Source organism: Diadema setosum, chromosome 7 (assembly GCF_964275005.1).
Source record: "Diadema setosum chromosome 7, eeDiaSeto1, whole genome shotgun sequence".
NCBI classification, from domain to species: Eukaryota; Metazoa; Echinodermata; class Echinoidea; order Diadematoida; family Diadematidae; genus Diadema; species Diadema setosum.
Window position 1 is genome coordinate 30308876 of NC_092691.1, and position 17991 is coordinate 30326866.

The 17991-nt window shown below is 39.3% G+C and overlaps 1 protein-coding gene across 1 annotated transcript in view; it reads left to right on the forward strand.

Moving 5' to 3' along the window:
* The window catches only part of LOC140230597 (band 4.1-like protein 4A), an 82917-nt gene extending 66296 nt beyond the window's left edge, over positions 1–16621 (forward strand). Inside the window, exons 12-21 of the mRNA XM_072310739.1 lie at positions 709–783; positions 1830–1883; positions 7705–7830; positions 11780–11830; positions 12587–12697; positions 13613–13717; positions 14047–14267; positions 14549–14590; positions 15020–15159; positions 16194–16621. Coding sequence (XP_072166840.1) covers positions 709–783; positions 1830–1883; positions 7705–7830; positions 11780–11830; positions 12587–12697; positions 13613–13717; positions 14047–14267; positions 14549–14590; positions 15020–15159; positions 16194–16436 — 1168 coding nt within the window. The 3' untranslated portion in view covers positions 16437–16621. The remainder of the gene's footprint in view (positions 1–708; positions 784–1829; positions 1884–7704; positions 7831–11779; positions 11831–12586; positions 12698–13612; positions 13718–14046; positions 14268–14548; positions 14591–15019; positions 15160–16193) is intronic.
* Positions 16622–17991: the final 1370 nt, after the last annotated feature.

Genomic DNA, 17991 nt, shown 5'->3' on the forward strand with positions numbered 1-17991 from the left:
CAAAAACAAAAAACAAAACAAAACATAATCCCACCACAACTTCAGCTTGGAGTGTCTTCAAAATGGAGAAGAAAAAATAAGATGATTGAAATGCAAGACGGTGCCAGATAGTATGTTAAGTCAAAGGTCATTGAAATTGGCAAAAAAAAAAAAAATCATTTTCCTGCCATTACCATCACTAGCAATGTACAAAGATGATACTATTTGGTATAATGGTTAGCTATAGATTGGGAAATATTTTGTTTGTGCAGAGAGTACTGAAAGTTAGTCATACTACAGTCAGATTTCCGTAACAGTTAATGTGTTGGAAAAGACATTCCGAAAACAGATTTCCAAATTTTCAAATGGACAATATAGGCTACTCAAGTTAATTCTCAATCTCAGTGATTTTAGCTAATTTGCTGTTGAAGTGGGGAGTAACCATTGTCTTCAACAATCTATTCAATGCATGGAAAATAAGTCTGTGGTGTTTTGCTGTCCAGGTTTCAGACAAAAGCAAAACCGGTCATGTGCTAGGTTGCATTTTGTTTTTCTTGTTAGTAACTCAATATTAAAAAATAAATAAAATTGGGGAATGCCTTGAAGAAAACAATACTGGTGTAATAGAATTGTGAACCTACACCAATACAGGTGCACTCATGTGTCTGAAAACTTTTTTAAAGTTAGTAGGTAGGAAACTGCTGACCATACTGTTGTGTCCACTCCCAGGTATCGTCGGTCACTGACCGGTTCGGAGGCCAGCGAAGATGAGATGACACACAGAAGGAGACGAAGAAGAAGAAGGTTTGTCCAGTTTTTTTAAATCCTTCCCTCCCATCCCATTAAAGAAAGAAATTATAATGTCAGTGATCAGGAGCAGTTCATATTTTGAATCCAACTTTCCTTCCTCAACGTCAGCTGTTCGTCTTTCTTGTCGACAGACGTCATACTTAGCCTTGATATGATAAAAATATTTTTCTTTATCCAGGGTAGCCTCTTCAATGTTGGCACAGTTCTACCAGAGGGCCCTGCCATTATTATTACCCTAGTGTTGCCAAATAAACATTTATAAATCTTTTCCGTGGATGATTGGGAGTCAGGAATCTTATCCACTATGCTACATTGCCCCCACTATCTAATACTGTTAAAGTGGAAATTTTCGCAGTGTGTAAATTTTTGCACATTTCGCGCAACCAGAAGCTAGTGCGATAATAAAAGCGTGCAAATATTTTTTCATGCCATATTTTCCAGTAGTTAATGTCCTAATTCTGTGAAATTAGTAACATCCGAAAATCATCTTACCCGGCTGAGTGTGAAAAATTACTTGTGTGAAAATATCCACTTTTATAGTAGTTTCCCTAGTAAAGGGGTGGATGTTCCATTCAGCTCCATACATCATACATAGTGCCTTTGAACAAAAATTAACAACCAAATTCATTTTACAATGTTCTTTTGCTAGAAAATGGTACTCTTGGAACCATCAAACGTCTGGTACAGATTACAAGAGACATTTGAAAATTGCATGGGATCATTACCTTTCTAAAGCTCCACAGTTGATACATAATAGATGTATACACTGATGTAGGTACAAAGAGACTGACATCTTGAAAAAGGTCAGGTCAGGAATTGTAGGACTGAACTTGCTAGAAGAAATTGTGCTCCGTGTGCTGCACGTATCAAATGACCTGCTGTCCCTCTGCGGTTGATTGTTTGATTTTTGTAAAATTGAGCATGCAAGTCATGAGGAGAATTATTATTCTTTGAATTACAACTCGTGCTCTTCAACATGTGTTCCACATCCATGGCTTTTTTGGAACATTCTTTTTTTTATCATTTGCTGCGTGCAGGAGCCGGTCCCGAGATAGCAGCGGCAGTGAGGGAGAAAACAGACACCGAACCAGGAGGTTAGTGACCCAGAACATTCCCTATCTGATCTTTGCTACATCTCTGATAAAAAAAAAGGAAAAAAGCAACTCCCTTGTCTCCAATTTCCCCCAGCCCTCCCTCTCTCCTCCCCCCTCCCCCACCTTCCCTCCCCCTCTACACCCACTGACATCTATCCACGACTGGCACATGTTGCGGTTGGTAGTGAATGAAGGCACCCATAAAATTAGTCCTTAATGGCTGACGTACAGCACCTCATTTGTTATTCTGGTTTCGTGCTCCATCCTGAGACATCTAAAAAACGACGATGGGAGGATCACTGACAGACAGCTGCAGATTCTGGGCGGACAGATTTTTGGACCTCAAAAATGGTTTTGGGACGACGCATTCCGTGAAATCGTCACCAAAACGTGCGCCCTCTCCACCGCCGAACAATATCATCAGCCCAGGCTCTGTTATATCCATCTGTGAAAAGTAAATTATTGTCATCGCTCTTGTTCATGACTTCTCCGTTTTGGTGTGACAGCTCTTTCGTCTTTACCTGTCCACGAGATATTTATAGTATGCGATGTAGGTTTAATTTGTTTGAGCAGCAAGACCCACTTGCTATGGCTGAAATCTGCTGTTTTTGTCATCTTTTGAATTGTTAGATTCTTGCTTGCCCCCACTTTCTCATCATTTCATATCATCCTCAGACAGTAGTCTCAAAGATTTAGCATACTGATGCATATAGATATATCTATATATTCCTTCTCTCTCTCTCTCTTCTCACCAGTTTTCAGTCTTATTGATAAATAAAGAAGTAAAGATGAAGAATGAAATAGCCATAGAATTATTTTGCGAAGCACAGCAAGTTTGTTCCCATTATTGGGAACAAGAATATTGCAAGAAGCAAACATGTTAATTCAATCAACAATCGTCCTCTATTTTCATATGGCTTTAATGCTATAGATTATCCACACACCTCATCAAACTCCAAGTTTTGATCTGTATCTCTGTTAAAGCCTAGTACAACGATGAATGAAGTTTAGATGCCAATTGACTGCGAAAGCTTTCAAAACCGTGTCAGCAGATTTTCACTTCAAAACCACGCATTCCTCGTAAGGAAAGAATGCTCTGTTTTCATGGATTCTGTGATTTTGTGTGTATTTTCTGTTTTTTGATATATAGCTCTTGGGTCATATGATCTTTTGTGAGGCTTTTTGTAATTGGGATACATTTCAGCATAATTTGCCTGGTGTCGAAAGACAAGTCATGTGTCTTTGCTCAGGCCCCCCAATTGAATTTCCGTCACCTAGCAACGCTCCAACGGAGCCAAGTATTAAATTCAGTGCTACGCTCCCGCCAGCTTCGGTAACGAGATAAATCATGGCAAACTATAAACAGGACTAACGCATATGATGATTGAAAATTCTTCCTTTGGATCCATTTTTTTTTTTTTGGTGACCTCCCAAAAAAGGGTAATAAAAGTTGTAGATATTCTCAAAGGATACAAGGAGGTGTAAGATACAATGCAGATAGAACATTTCAGATCAGACACAAGCTACGATCTCAGACCTCCACGATGTTTACCACATTCTGTGTGCAAACATGTGAAATTGCTATGAAATCCATTACTTTGTGCATGATTTTACCAGTGTACCTGTTCCTTTACTTTGTGTACTTTTCACTTTTCCAGGCCATTCTTGCTTTTCCTCATATCTGCACGTAATGTGAATCTCTTCTTGGAATTTTCAGGAGTCATTTCATATCTCTCTTTATTTGAGAACAAAGTGAATGGTTTATCTACTGATACATTGTTGACAGTATTCACTGTGATGAGGGCTACAAGTGAAACCTGACCATAACAAATGATACATCTGGTGTATGAAAACCAAAGAGAATAGATGTTTTATTTTTACGTACATGTATGTTTTGAGTCATTAGGAATTGCGACCCAAAACGCCATTGAAATGGTGAAATAATCAGATGCAACACACTGGCTAGCCCACAGCATTCATTACTGACACAGTTACCACTTATTTCTCTGATCCAATACAATTCTTTAAATACATAGTTACATTCACACACAAAACACACACACAATGACAGATATACAGACAGGCAAACAGACTTACACCGTACCCTCAGGCAAGCCTGCCCATATACACACACGTGTGCACACATGCACACACATGCACCCTCACCCACTTCCACCCACCCTCGCACACACACACATGCACACACACATACATACATACATACATGCATGCATACATGCACACAGACATACAGACAAATTTACAATATGTAGGCTGTACTACATAAGGGTCTGTCAGAACAAAACGTGCCAATCAGTAAAGGTCATACACACAAGGACAAGTAAGCTTTTCAATTAATCTCTTGAGATGACAACCTGTCTGTTCCCTCACAAAAATGAAGCTGCAAGATCTGTAAAATGTTGACTCTTTTGCCTGTGATATTTATAGGACTCCAAAATTGTTTCTTGAATGATGAATTTATTTGCTATACACCTGGCCCTGCCTCTCCATGGTGCTACATGAGCACCTGCCCGATTTCCCAGGGCCAGTGAAAATCAAAGTCAGGCAAGTATTTTGGAACAATGAGGAAAAAAAATAATCTTGCCCAAATTGGACAAGCAAAAAGTTTTGTTTTTTTCACTTTTGCCCCTTCGAGCCCATGAAGTCAACCATACAGAAGCTCAAAGACAACAACTGTTTAGTGATGCAATACACTTTAAATTCATTTCAGCAACTTCCCAACACCTACATGAAGAAGTCCAAAGCATTGAAACACCAACACTCGATCCAACCAAGTTTGTTACTCCAATGTGTTAAAATGTTTGTGCATTGTAAGCAGAACTGGATGTATTCTGTTCTTATGAGTGATTAAAATTCATTTCAAGTATGCTTTTTGCTCTTATGTAATTACAGGTTGAATTTCAACAAATCAATAAACTGTTACATGAGACCATGCATATATTCAGGTAGAAAAGAAATATTAGTGTAGCTATTTGTTCATAAAACTATTACAATTGCCTTCTTGTGATGGAAAGTTTAGCATGATTTACTCATTAAAATGTTGGTCATAGAGCCAACACATTGACTATAGCAGCTTCAGATACTCAGTTCGTAATATCAAGAATGAAAATGTGCATATGACTCAGTGGCAATCCGAGCTAATGCTTATAGTTTAAGATTAATGATAACGTTGACATTTTGTAAAATGATACTGACCAAGTTTCTTCATTGGATATGTCTTAAAAAAAAAACAAAAAAAAATCTTTCTGTTCTGAACCCCATGCTGCTATGCTCAATTTTTGTTTTGTTTTGTTTTGGTTTTTTTTTTTTTTTGGGGGGGGGGGGGGGCAAAGATAGTTTTTTTATTTAACTCTTTTGTTGCCACAGGCAACTCTGTTGCATACAATGTCAGGGGCATTTTAAGCATGCTGATCCATAGAGGATTGAAATGTTGGACCTAGCAACATGGTGCAGCTGTTGGCAATGCAGTGGGTTGGTGGTGATGTGGTAGGTGTGTATGCCGATGTGACACCTGCTCTACCAGGGGGTAAATTATAGAGCCGCCTGCAATGGCAAAGTGCTCTCATGGAACAAACACAGTAGCTAACCCCTCCCCCTTCAAATATAGAAGAAGAAGACAACTCGGCAAGAAAAAAAAAAAAGAGGACCAAAACAAACTTTTTAATGTTTTGAAAGAGGGGGAGGGTAATGAAGACAAACGAGGTGGGACGGTTGGCGTTCCACCCTCACTCGTTATCCATCATTCCAAAGCTTCACGCTAAACATCCATCAATCCAAGTCCCTCATTTGCCGAAAAGGATTTGGTCTCTCCCATCTCTCCTTCTCACTCCCTCTCACTCCCTCTCTCTCTCTCTCTCTCTCTCTCTCTCTCTATGTATGTCTATCTTTCTTTCTCTCTCTATGTCTCCTCAGTGTCTTTATTTCTGTTCATTTCTCTCCATTTTTGAAAAAAAAAGAGAGAAGATATCTGTCTGTCTATATGTTTATCCATCTTCAGTCTTCCGTGATCTCTCACTCTGATTCCTCCCGCCTCCGGTATATGCATTTTTTTTTTTTCTGGCGTGGACCTGTGGATACCACCTGTCACGGAGAGAGCTCGCGTGTTGGAAAGAGGCTGACGGTGATTTGGGTTAAACGCTGGATCAGATTTACGAATCGCCGCGCGACGATTGATCGGAGGTCCCTCAAGCACCGGCTGACTGCTTTTATGGCATTTGACCCCTTCTCTCTCTCTGTGGCATTCCATCAATTTCAATGTTTTTCTTTGATTGTGGGTAGCCAAAAATTCCCTTCTCTTACTACTTTTTAAAAAATATATTCTTACCTTTGTTGTAAAAGATATAAATGATGGGATTGCATTTCTCCTCTCAAACATATCAGTGAAGATTATTTATCTAGTATTTGACCATTGTCATATAATTTTGGTATCCTAAGGTTCAACAGCGTGTTATTGAGCATCCAACCTATCAATGATCTGATGATTACATCATACACAGTGTATTTCTAGACAAAATGGAGCTACAATTTTTTTCTTGATTATAGAGTTGGTTTTTCGAAGTGTGAACTTCTGTTGGATGTTAGCTTCAAAGATTAGCTTCAAAGATCAAATGGAAAAACAATATTTGACTTTGCAAAGACTTGAATCAATCAAAACATATCCGTCACCTGGTTCTATTTAAAATGTGTATACAGGCTTGCGGCAAATATTTTTCAATAGCCCGCTTCATTTCTTTCCATACATTCCTTCCTTAGCAGAAATTGGAGGAAAAGAAATCAAAATTCAGTGCCAGTAAATCCCCGATTCCAAACACGAAAACACACAACTGCAAAATCACCTATGTGGCACATCTGGGCAGGGTATGGTTAATAACTCCCTAAATCCTATTGCCATTTACACGTGTTTCAATTTAGCTCTGCCGACCTTTGACCTTTGGATTCTTTAAAACGTGGCTGGCTCCTATCGTGATTACCATCTGAACCATGTCATATTTTGGATTCATGTGGAAAAGATTCAAGACATTCACCCCCGGCAGCCACACCGACAATATAGCCAAGAAAAAAAAAAAAAAGAAGGAAAAGTGCAATATAATTATACCCTGAGGTCAGAAGGCCTATAATTGGTTTCTGCTGACATGGTGGAAAAAGTTTCGTACAGACATTCAGACATACAGATTACACAGCCGTGGGAGAAAATATGCCTTTGTGGTACAACCACTGCATCTTAGGAAATGAATTGCGATTCAGTGCGAGTTGGAAATGGTTCCAACTTTTTTTTGTAGTGTTGTGAGAGTTCAAATGCTCAAATCATTAACACCTGCCAAACTCCTTTTGTCAAGAGTTTACTCACAAACCTATTTTATTTACCCAAACAAACAGACCTTGCTTTATTGAATTAGGGTTATACACAGCTCATTGGCAGTCAAAAGGCTTTCCCCTTTGTGGCAGTCCTTTCCATATAGTTTATGTTTAATTTTTTCTGCCTCCTTCCTCTCTCATGCATATTTGAGTGTCCATAGGGAATAACATGGGAATGTTGTGAAGATGATGAATGCGCTTCCAATTATCAGCCTCCAGTGTAAACATGTTGATCTGATCATTTTAGGGTGAAGGAACTTTTCTCCCTTTCTCCTCTTTTAAAATGAAAACCGTCTTTGCATTACCATTTGATAGTGATCCAAAAGAGGACAGTTAGGTGAATTGTTCTCTGGAAGGGATAATCTCACATGCCATTTCATTATAAATTTCAACACTTAAATGCATGCCACCTCAAAGATGTCATTATTCTGTTCATTACATGCAGGTCAAGATCTCGTGACCATATGGTGGACTCTGAGGCCCAGTGGACAGCTGTGCAGGCCGGCGAGGGCGGCCAGAGGGGAGAAGTGCGGGAACCGGGTGACGCAGTGGTCAAGAATCTAAAAAACGGGTGAGAAAATTGTTTGGATTTTTAAAGTGTAAACATGAACAACTGCTGCAACTGCTGCAACTGCTGCATCTTCCTCATGTCCCCCCCCCCCCCCCCCCCCATGACCGTAATGGTTATAGGACTGAGTGATGCATGGCAAGATTTGAAGGACCCTCTTCTGTTGTATTTGGGTCATTCAAGGGCCAGGGTATGGGTTAAGCTCTGACAGGGATGAGGTTGTACTTGCAAGGGTATGGTTTGGATTTTGGTAAGGCTCACTGTGTAATTCAAACCCCATCTATACCTGGATTGGCAATGATTTTTCACTAGCGTCACACGTTTGTAGTGTTCATCCATTCCACTACAGAAGAATCTTTCAGAGTTGAGTGGATGGAGTTTGTCCATGTGGCTGACTGAAATGCAACAACCACCACAGAAAAATGTTTGTACATTTTCTTGATATGGTTAGGATGCCATCTGATTTAATAATGTTCAGTCCCTGTGCTTGTCACCACAAGCTGAAATTTCACATTAAGCATCAAATCCATGAGCTGCCTAAATTTTGGCACTTGTTCACAACTGTTATGGATAAAAAGGAGTTAACTTTCACAGTCAAACAGAAAAATGCTTAAGTTGGCCATTTAGTCAAAGAAAGGCATGCATCGTGTTGCAATGAACTTGGATTAAACTGAGTAAGTATTTTTTCCCCTTGCATGTGTAAAGATGTAGGCACAAGTCCATTATCAATTCAGTCCATTTCCTGTGCTTGACATGCTTGCTTACATATTTATACCTTTAACCCTAAAAAGACTGGGCTATTTTGGTAGCTCGAAAGACTGGGGGGGGGGGGGGCCTAAAGGGCCCCCCCTTGAGATCTCGGCCGTGGATCGCGTGATCCCCGCGAAAATTTTCACAATGGTAGTGTGCGATGTAATCTACAAGATTGTATATTTAAATTTTCCAAAATAGTCTTCTTTTATTTTATTTTGATTAATTATGCTAATTTATGCGAGAAATCAGACTCTTTGATCTAAATCAGTAAATAAAGCTCCAAAAGTGCTCATTTTTGGTCTAATTACTCTTTGTGGCATTCTTAGCAAATGCACTTGAATAAAAATTCGGTATCAAAATCAATTTCTTATTCATTTTATTGTTTCATGAATTTCTTATGTATTTCTCTGTTTTTTCGACCCTTTGTTTCTGTTGTTTTTTTTAACTAACTTTGTGGCAGACACTTTTTGAAGCATAATACTCCTAAAACAAATTAATTTTAGCCATTGAGAGTAAAAATAAGCATATTTATATGAATTGTGTGAAAAAAATCAATTTGCATTGACTTTGTACACAAAATCACATTTTTGAGCCATTTTCGGCCTCACATGCATGTACAAAATGTTACGTAACTTCTGAACCGTACCCCCGGGCGTCACAAATTTGGTGTCAAAATGTGCGGGAAACTTGAAAGAAAAAAGTCATAAAGCATCGCGGCGAGAGCATTGCGTGTTGCAGAGTAATCGCGCGAAATGTCGAGGGGGGGGCCTTTTAGGCCCCCCCCCCAGTCTTTTTAGGGTTAAGTGAACCGAGATAGCCAAAATCACAGAAATACTCTGAAAAGTACACAATAATCATAATGCAATATCTCACTTTTTCAAGTTTCCATCCTATTTCATGGAGACAAGTGCACTCAGAGAAATGTGCAAGCAATTTACACCATGCATCGCATCGCCTGGATTTAGCCGGTGTTTGCTTTTGCGCAACACGTAATGCTCTTTTCGTGCGGCGAGAATGTGGCTTGCGTGTTTGTGTTCTCCTCACGCGGCATCGCGTCATCGCCCATTCCAATGATGAACTGTAAACGAGAAATGGGAGGAAGTATATGATCACCTTGCCATCTCACTCTTTTTCTCTCCTCTCCTCTCCTCCTTCTCCTCCTCCTCCTCCTCCGCCCCTGGGCACGCTTCAAGGTGGCGGAGCGGTATTGGGGCAAAAGCATTTCGAGGGGGATTTAGGGAATAATTTGTGGCATTCTAAAAACTACCCACCTTGCAGTGGTTTTAAGAGGTCCCTCGTGACTGAATAGTCAACGCATACACACTTCTGGATCAGGGAGGCCTTCGTTCGGCTTTTGCCTTTTTCGTCGTCCGTCACAAATGTATTGAATCGTTGAACGTGTTCTCACCCGCTAATGTCTTTGTTTGTCTGGCAGTGCATGTTGTACTGGAATGCACCTATAGTAGGCCTACTGTCATTTTATTTGTATATTCATGCCTCGTGAGATGTAATAATGTCATTTGTCATGTTGTAATACCTGTGGTGATGAATTTACCACGTGAAGATAGACGCAATAGATATGAATTAAATCATGACCACAGATTAGCAACAGATTTTAGGATGATCAGACATTTGTTAGGAAAATCATTTTATGTGACTATTAGTAATGTAAAATAGCTATGCTTCTATGCAAATCTCATTTTGGTTTTGTGACTGCTATTCACATTTTTTTTTTTTTTTTGGTGGGAAAATTAATTTGCTCTTTGCACAATGGAGACCCAAAATTACTGTTCTTGCATCATGTTTTTCTTCTTAGTGCAGAAATAGGTTTACTGGATGGCAAAGGTTTTTACAGAGTAAAATCACAATGAAAGAAGTGGGTCAACATTTCTGCATACTGCATAGTGACAATACTTTATGAAAATATTAATCTTCAAAACTCCTAGCAAGTAATTACAATTGTAACATTACAGAATTAAGGCTGAAATGCACAAATCACCACTTTTTGAAATGGAGAACTGATTCGTTGTAAATGTTTTGTAGCAGTAATGCGTAGAGCGTGCTGTCATGTGTCAAACGTGCAGAATACATGCAGAATGAAATATGCATATTTTCGGTTTGGAGGTTTGAACCAACATATTCTCTATGAATCTACATGTATATCTCTCCTGCTTTACCACAGTTTGCTGACAACACTTACGACATAAATGTTAGTACGGAATGCAAAGTACGTCTCGCGCGAAGTCGCGGCGAAGTCGCGTTCACACTACCTGACAAAACTTGTAACGGACGATAGGCAAATGATAGGATGTGTTGTTTGGTGAAGTGAGAACACTTTTTTGCAACGAGTGGGAACCCTACTTGGGGTGAGGAGGGCTTACGACTTAGATTTTGGCAAAGGCCTCCGAGGATGGCCCTCTGTAATTGGATAGGGCTGCGCGAGGTCTCCACGAAACAGGATCTGTTTTTGCTTTTCTTGCCCGAAGGCAAGGATAGGGGTCAGAGGGGGTCAACAATTAGGGTTATTCGGCAAGCTCAAGGTCACAGCGATGGTTAAAAGACGTTCTCAAATTTTCCGCGTCACTTACTTCGCACTCTCCTGTCTGTCTGTCTGTTTTTTCTGACTGTCTGTCTGTCTGTCTTTGCTGCCCCATCAAGATTTCTTGGGCCAAAGATGTTGAAAAAATAGCATGTAAGGCGAGAAGTGTTCTCTAAAGAACTCATTGTTGGGATTTTTTTTGGAGGAAAATTCATGTGAGAATTCCCTGAAGTAGTTGTGCATTGCACACTTTTTCTGGTATCCCAGTGGGTGAGACAGTAAATTCTCATTTGTGTGTGGATCACACAAACTGTGTTTTCATCTCCTCTCTTTTTCCAAATGAATGTACATTGTTCATTAGCAGATGCTAGCCTTTTGATCATTTCCAGTGAAAATAATTGTATTTTTCTTTTTGTTTTATGATTGTACCTTTAATCTATGTGTTATATTTTGTGTATCTATGTGTTATATTTTGTGTATAGTCTCTTTTTTTCTTCTTTTATGACATCAAAATGAATTTTCATGCATATTTGATCTTACTTGTAGTTACTCTCTCACACAGCTGTCATTGATGTACTACTCTGGAGTTATGGGATTGTGAATGACCAGTGCTGACCAATCAAATCCTTTCTTTTCTCCCTTTATTTCTTTCTTTTAAAGGTATGAACCAACAGAAGCATCTGATGGCTACAAGTGGTACAAGGAACGCAGGTTGGTCAATTGTGATCTTTGACGGGTAGCAGTGGGGTAGTCTCACATCTATTTGACCACTGCCACAGGGAGGCATTGCCGCAACAATCTGTTGGGTTCTGTGTTTTACAGCTACTTTTGTGACAATTTGACAACATCAGTCAATCTCTCTTCCCTGTCGAAGAGGATCTTGCAGTTATCGCTCCTTTTAAAGCTGTCGAATGTTCACAGAACGTCATCTAGAGATGGCACTTGGAATAAAAAAAGACATCTAGTGTCATTCTTATGATGTGAAAGATATAGTTGTCTGTTTTGTTTTCATTCCCCAATAATGTGACAGTGTGATCACAGTTTGAACAGTGATTTACACATGAATGATTTTTTTTTTTTTTTTAATGCTGCTGCAACCTTATTCCCAATAAATTGATAAGCTGTATACAAACACAATAATTGATAGACAAGCCATTCGATGAAGAAATAAGGAAATAAATGAATAAAAACCTTAGGAATGTAATTAAATATATACATCTGTATACATATATATTCTCTCAAGATACATTGTGCTCTGCATCATATTAATAATATTTGATATCAAATCACAATGAACCAGTTTCTTTCAACAACAACAAAAAAAAAAAAAAATCCTACAGCAAATTACCATGAGTTACTTTCAAAAGCAAAGCAAAAACCAAAACATGAATGTGAACAAATCTATCCCAGAGGCCTTTGCAAACAAGAACCACTTCCTGTGAATATCTTTGATTGTCTTTGTTTCAGCCAACTGGCGGACATCAAGGCATCCACCGAGCTGCGGAAACACATCCAGCTCGGTCTGCAGGATCCATCAGCCGAGGACGACCTCCAGAATATCGCCTACACCAAAGTTGTGTGAGTATCTTGGGGGGATATAGATAGAAATGGCAAGAGTTCTCTTTGGATTGTACTCATTTATCATGGGGTTCTCCGCCACCTCCCTCCCCCCTCTTTTGTAGGCTAATTTGTTAGACTTGTTTGGGCATATGGAAACTTTTAGTTAATTTGATCTAGAATATAAGGTGTCACATGCCATTTTTCAGGTTACAGATGAGCAGTTATGTGATGAGTGTTTTTGTTTTTTTCTGCTGAATGTTTTGAGTGGTCATTTTGGCTGGTGTAAATGATAGTGAATCAATTGAATATACTTACATTGTATTTACTCTGGAGGAAATTTTACAAAATAAGTCAAGTCTATTAAAAATATTTCTCCTTTTCAACTTTTTTTCTTGAGCTTGGATGCTTGTACACTTCAAAGAACTATTGTAAAGCATTGGTTAATTTAAATGAATTTGTATGAAATTCAAATTCAGTGAAATGAATTTGAATGAATTGAAAAATTTGATTGAAATTTATTTTAATGAAAAAAATATGAAAAAAGCTTTGTCTTTTTAGTGGGTCCTTCCATTTTTCAAATTTTGCATATTGTTTACTTCCCTCTGATCACTTCAGTTTTATGACACTGTATAACTATCATAAGGTTCTACAATTATTGTTCACTCATATCATCTTACATAGTTTTACGCACCTAATTTTCTGTTAACAAAAAAAAAAAGTGATGTCTATATGTTTTTGGCGGAAAATGAAATAGAAAATTGAATTGAATTGAATTGAATTGAATTGAATTGAATAAATCAAGAAAGTAAAAATGTATTCTCTCATAAAATGTTTCTTTGTACATACCCTGCTCATGAGTACCTTGTATTACGATTTTAAAACATCCATGTGAGTCAATGTGAATGAGCTTCAGTTACTTCACGCCCCGTGCAGGACCGAGGATGGGGTCGCGATACGAGTGAGCCACTCTGCCAACCGACCCAGGTCGCGACCTTCCAGCGGTGCGTACAGGAGAAGCAGAGGAGAATTTACTGAAGAGTACGTTGACCTTGTAGAATTTTTGTTATCTCGAGAATTCTATAAAGCTTTTATTACTAAATTGTCAGTTCATCTCTGTCATCTTCATATTAATGGAAATGAAAGTAAAATAGCTGAGGGATTGAAGAAATTTGAAGTGTTTTTTCTAAGAAACAGCTTCAAGCTGCACTGAAGTTGTGTGGGAGAAAAAAAAAAAACCTATTAAACTCAAGCAATGTCAGTTACACTAATGAGAAGTTATCATACAGTTTGTACTTAGCTGTGTACCGGTATCTGCTTTTTGTATTCTGGATGAATCATTTCCAAAGTGCTCTTTTGTTCTCCTGTAGAAATGAGAGTGTGCATTCTGGGAAGGGCAGTGTGCATTCAAAACGGTCCACTGTCAGCCGCCGAACGGACCCGGGCCCCCAACGTAATGGCTCCTACAGGCATTCCATGCCCCTCGATCTTATCGAGACAGGTCCGGATGCGCGATCCAGCCGGCCGCAGCGGCCCATATCGTACTACGAGAGTGACAACCAGCGGGATGGTCGCAGGCATCGCAGGCATCGTGAAGAGGTAGGTGCCAGCAGATGGCAACATCTTGACATTATCATTGATGAAAGATGATATCCATTTTCATGATTAACTCCAAATCTGTGGAATTAAAATTGGCACCCACTGTGCCTTTTCCATTTGCTTTAAAGGGAAAAGGGATGTCGAAAAAGGACCCAGTTTGTCAGCACTCTCATGCAAAATCCAACTACACCCAGATTCAACTTCCCACCCAGTACCCTCTCATTCACCTGGGTAGGCAAGAGGAGGGTTTGTTCATACAACAATTTGCTCAAGGACACAAGGTACCCCAGCAGGGCTTGAATCCCAGACCTTCTCGCAGAAAGCACAGTGTGTGATCCACTAGACCATAATCACATCTGTGTGTGTGAAAGATGAGGACTTTGCCTTGAATTAAAAGTTACCACAAGTTTAGCAGATTTTATTATCCTTACAATGAGCACAGAAGTGTGCAGGTCACAGTGGAAGTACTCACCTGTGATCGATAGCAGTCAGAAGTCTGCTATTACCATATTTTATTAAGCCGTTCATGATTGTGACCATCTTGTGTGGCCTGAAATTCTAGGTCAATAAAGATATGCTCCTATTGTTCTCTCCATTTTCACTGCACAAAAACTATGCAGTACTGCTTGGCAGTTTTGAGTTCTTTTCTATGAAGTAAATGATCACTTTTAATCCGAGATAAATTTTTGTCATTGTCATTACTGCTATTTTGTCCGCAGTCAAACAGAGACAGAAGTGGTTCAGGGTCTACCGTAGGAGGAGGAGGGGGAGGACATGAGGAACTTCCTAGCTACCTCTCAGCTCAAAGGGGTCAAGGGATGTTCGGTCAGCAGCAGCGTGCAGATGGTGACCGGTACTCCAGTGCAATAAACCAGTCCGAAATGGTGGGTTTACCACTTTCTATCCAGCCTTTCTTCATTCTTCTAGCATTTTTTTTTTTTTTTATGTGATCATCCACTCTTCCTGATCATATTCCTGAATGTGTAATGGATTTTCATTTCCAATATTTCCCAAACCAGCCTTTGGTGTTAAAACCATGCTCCAAATTGAACTTGCAGGTTGGCTATCATGTGGTTACGAGAAATGGCTGCTTCCTCATCTCAATGTTAAACATAATATTGGTAGTAAACAAGGCAAGATTTAAAAAAAAAAAATGTTTGCACTACCAGAGAGCAACCATTTTTGCTCTCAGTTTGTTTTCTGACCCTACGAATAAGACTGGCACAAATTCCCCAAATTTGGTGAGTATGCCTTGAAATTTGCTCTTTGCTCATATTTGCAGTATTGGCAATAAAGGTAAAGTTTGCCCAAATTAGTATCCTGAAGGCACCACATTTATGACATTTTGGTTTGGTGGCTTACTTTGCTGTCTCTTTCTTCCTTATTTTTTTATTTTTTTTTTTTTATAAACGAATATACTGAAAGTACATTGGATTTCGTACTGAATTTCCGTGTAGGAGATATGGGTAAGATGGGTGTCTGTGAAATGTATCTTAGACAAAATGGCAGATACGATGTTTTGACAGAAAAAATGCAAAGTAGTGACATTCCTTTTCTTAGAACTGAACAATATGTACAAAGAAAGTTATGGTAGAGTTGTGTAAGCAGGAGGTTCTGTGATTTCTAGAAAGGACTGACTTTGATGACCTATGTTTATTCAAATTATCGCAGTTTGTCTTCTCTTCTGTCATTTTTTTTTTTTTTTTTTGCCATAATTTTCATTTAAACTTGTGTGTCTGTAGTTCAGGTCTCTCTTTCAAAATACATTTGTTTCAATTGTCTGTGAACTTTGATTTGTGTGTGTGTGTGTGTGTGTGTGAAAGTCCTACTGCTGTTTTACAACAACAAAACACACAAAAAAGGCCCATATACCAGTATTCTTGAAGTCACCGTTCTGAGTCATGTTCGTTACCTGCAGCAATCTCAGCAACCGGCCCCTCCATACGAGGCTGTCATGTCGTCACAGCAATCTCGCCGTGAAGACAAGGTTGCCTCTCTTCCTCCGTCCTACGCACCTCCACCCCGCTACGTGTCTTCCCACCATCCCGTTGCTGGGGGCAACACCAATGCATCAGCCCATTTGTCCTCCAGGCTGGAGAGCATCCACAGTCGAGAAGATTCGGGATTCGAGCAGGAGGAGGTGTCGTATGGCACCAGGTAATGTATTAAGGCATTGGACACTCACAGTTGTAACCTCCATATTTGGACCTTTATGAAAGTCAAATATTTTTCACTCCTGCTTTAATGCTTTCAAGATACAGAGAGTTAGTCAAATATTGTAATGCATAATATTTGCTTGAAAATTTGATGGTTTGATGTAGTGAGTTGAAACGGTGCATGTATATAACCCCCTAAAAATGGTGAAATAAGTAGTGAACATCAGCTTTCAGCAAAGGAGACAATGTAACATGTTTTGACCGATGTTTGTCATTTTTATACACACTGGCTAGGAGGAAATTTAACCCATTGTACTTTTTTTTTTTGCAAGGTTTTTGCAATATTGATCTCAAAAGTGAATTTCAGTTTTTTGATAGGCTCGCACATCCTTCTAGATAAGGTTTCTTTTTTGTTTAACATTAGCTTTAACTTGTTAGCATGCACCAAGAACTTTAGAGACTAAAAATCTAGAAAGTCATCTTCTAGTCTTAGTTTTGAATAATTACCTACCATGTTTTTTGTAGTCAGCAGTAGGGGAAGACAAGTGACACTGTATTTTCTTGTGTGTGGCTTCCTTGGAACTTAGAGAATAAATTTTGTCCTTGTGTTGGGTCTTACCCTGGTTGTAACTAATGTTTTGTTCCTAGTGATTTGTAGTGGGTTAGTGTTCACTCTTACCAAGATGTAGAGTAGACTAACTGATGAACTTTTTTTGTGTTTCGTTTTTGTGTTCACGTTCCTTTCATTTCAGGGGAGAAAATATCTCGGGATCACTCTATAAGGGTGCTCCCCTTGTTAGTAGCGCTTCCAAATGATTCCAAATTAAGAGGTAATGTTGGTAAAAGAGGTTCTGTTTATTCAATAATCCTGTCCCTTTCAGGCATACCTTAATTGATGCATACCCATGTGTACATGTGTATACATATGTATCTATATCCATACCAAACAACTACCTGCATGATAGCAATGGGTACTGTCTTGTCCTTGTTAACACCCAACACTAACATGAACCTAATCGCATTGTAAACTTGTTGTGCATTTACTGTTCTCTTTTTGTCTCTTTGCTCTCTTGTCTGTCTGTCCGTCTATCTGTCTCTCTGTGTGCCGGTACATTCATTGCACTGTGGTCGTCATCTCACATCAGCAGGCATTTACGGACTGTATACATCTAGTGCATTCTCCCATTCTGTAGATCCATACAATTATTTTGCATTATTTTTTTTTTCTCTTTGATGATAACATTCTTTTCCGCTTGCCATCCATACCATTCCTTTTCCATGCTCCCCAACCCCCTCATCCTACCCCTTACCCAATTCTACCAGATCCCATCCGAGACATGAGACCGTGCCTATCCATCCTCACGACAGACCGCATCCGCGTATCCATGGCGACTACCCCCCTTCAGAAAGACATCATCAGGGCCCACAAACCGGATATGTATCTCATGGGCAATTTCACGTTCATTCGCCCAGCGAGCAACTGCCAAGCATGCCAGATCACTATCATCAGGACTTGTCCAACCATAAAAGCTCCTCATCACATCACCTGCCATCACCATC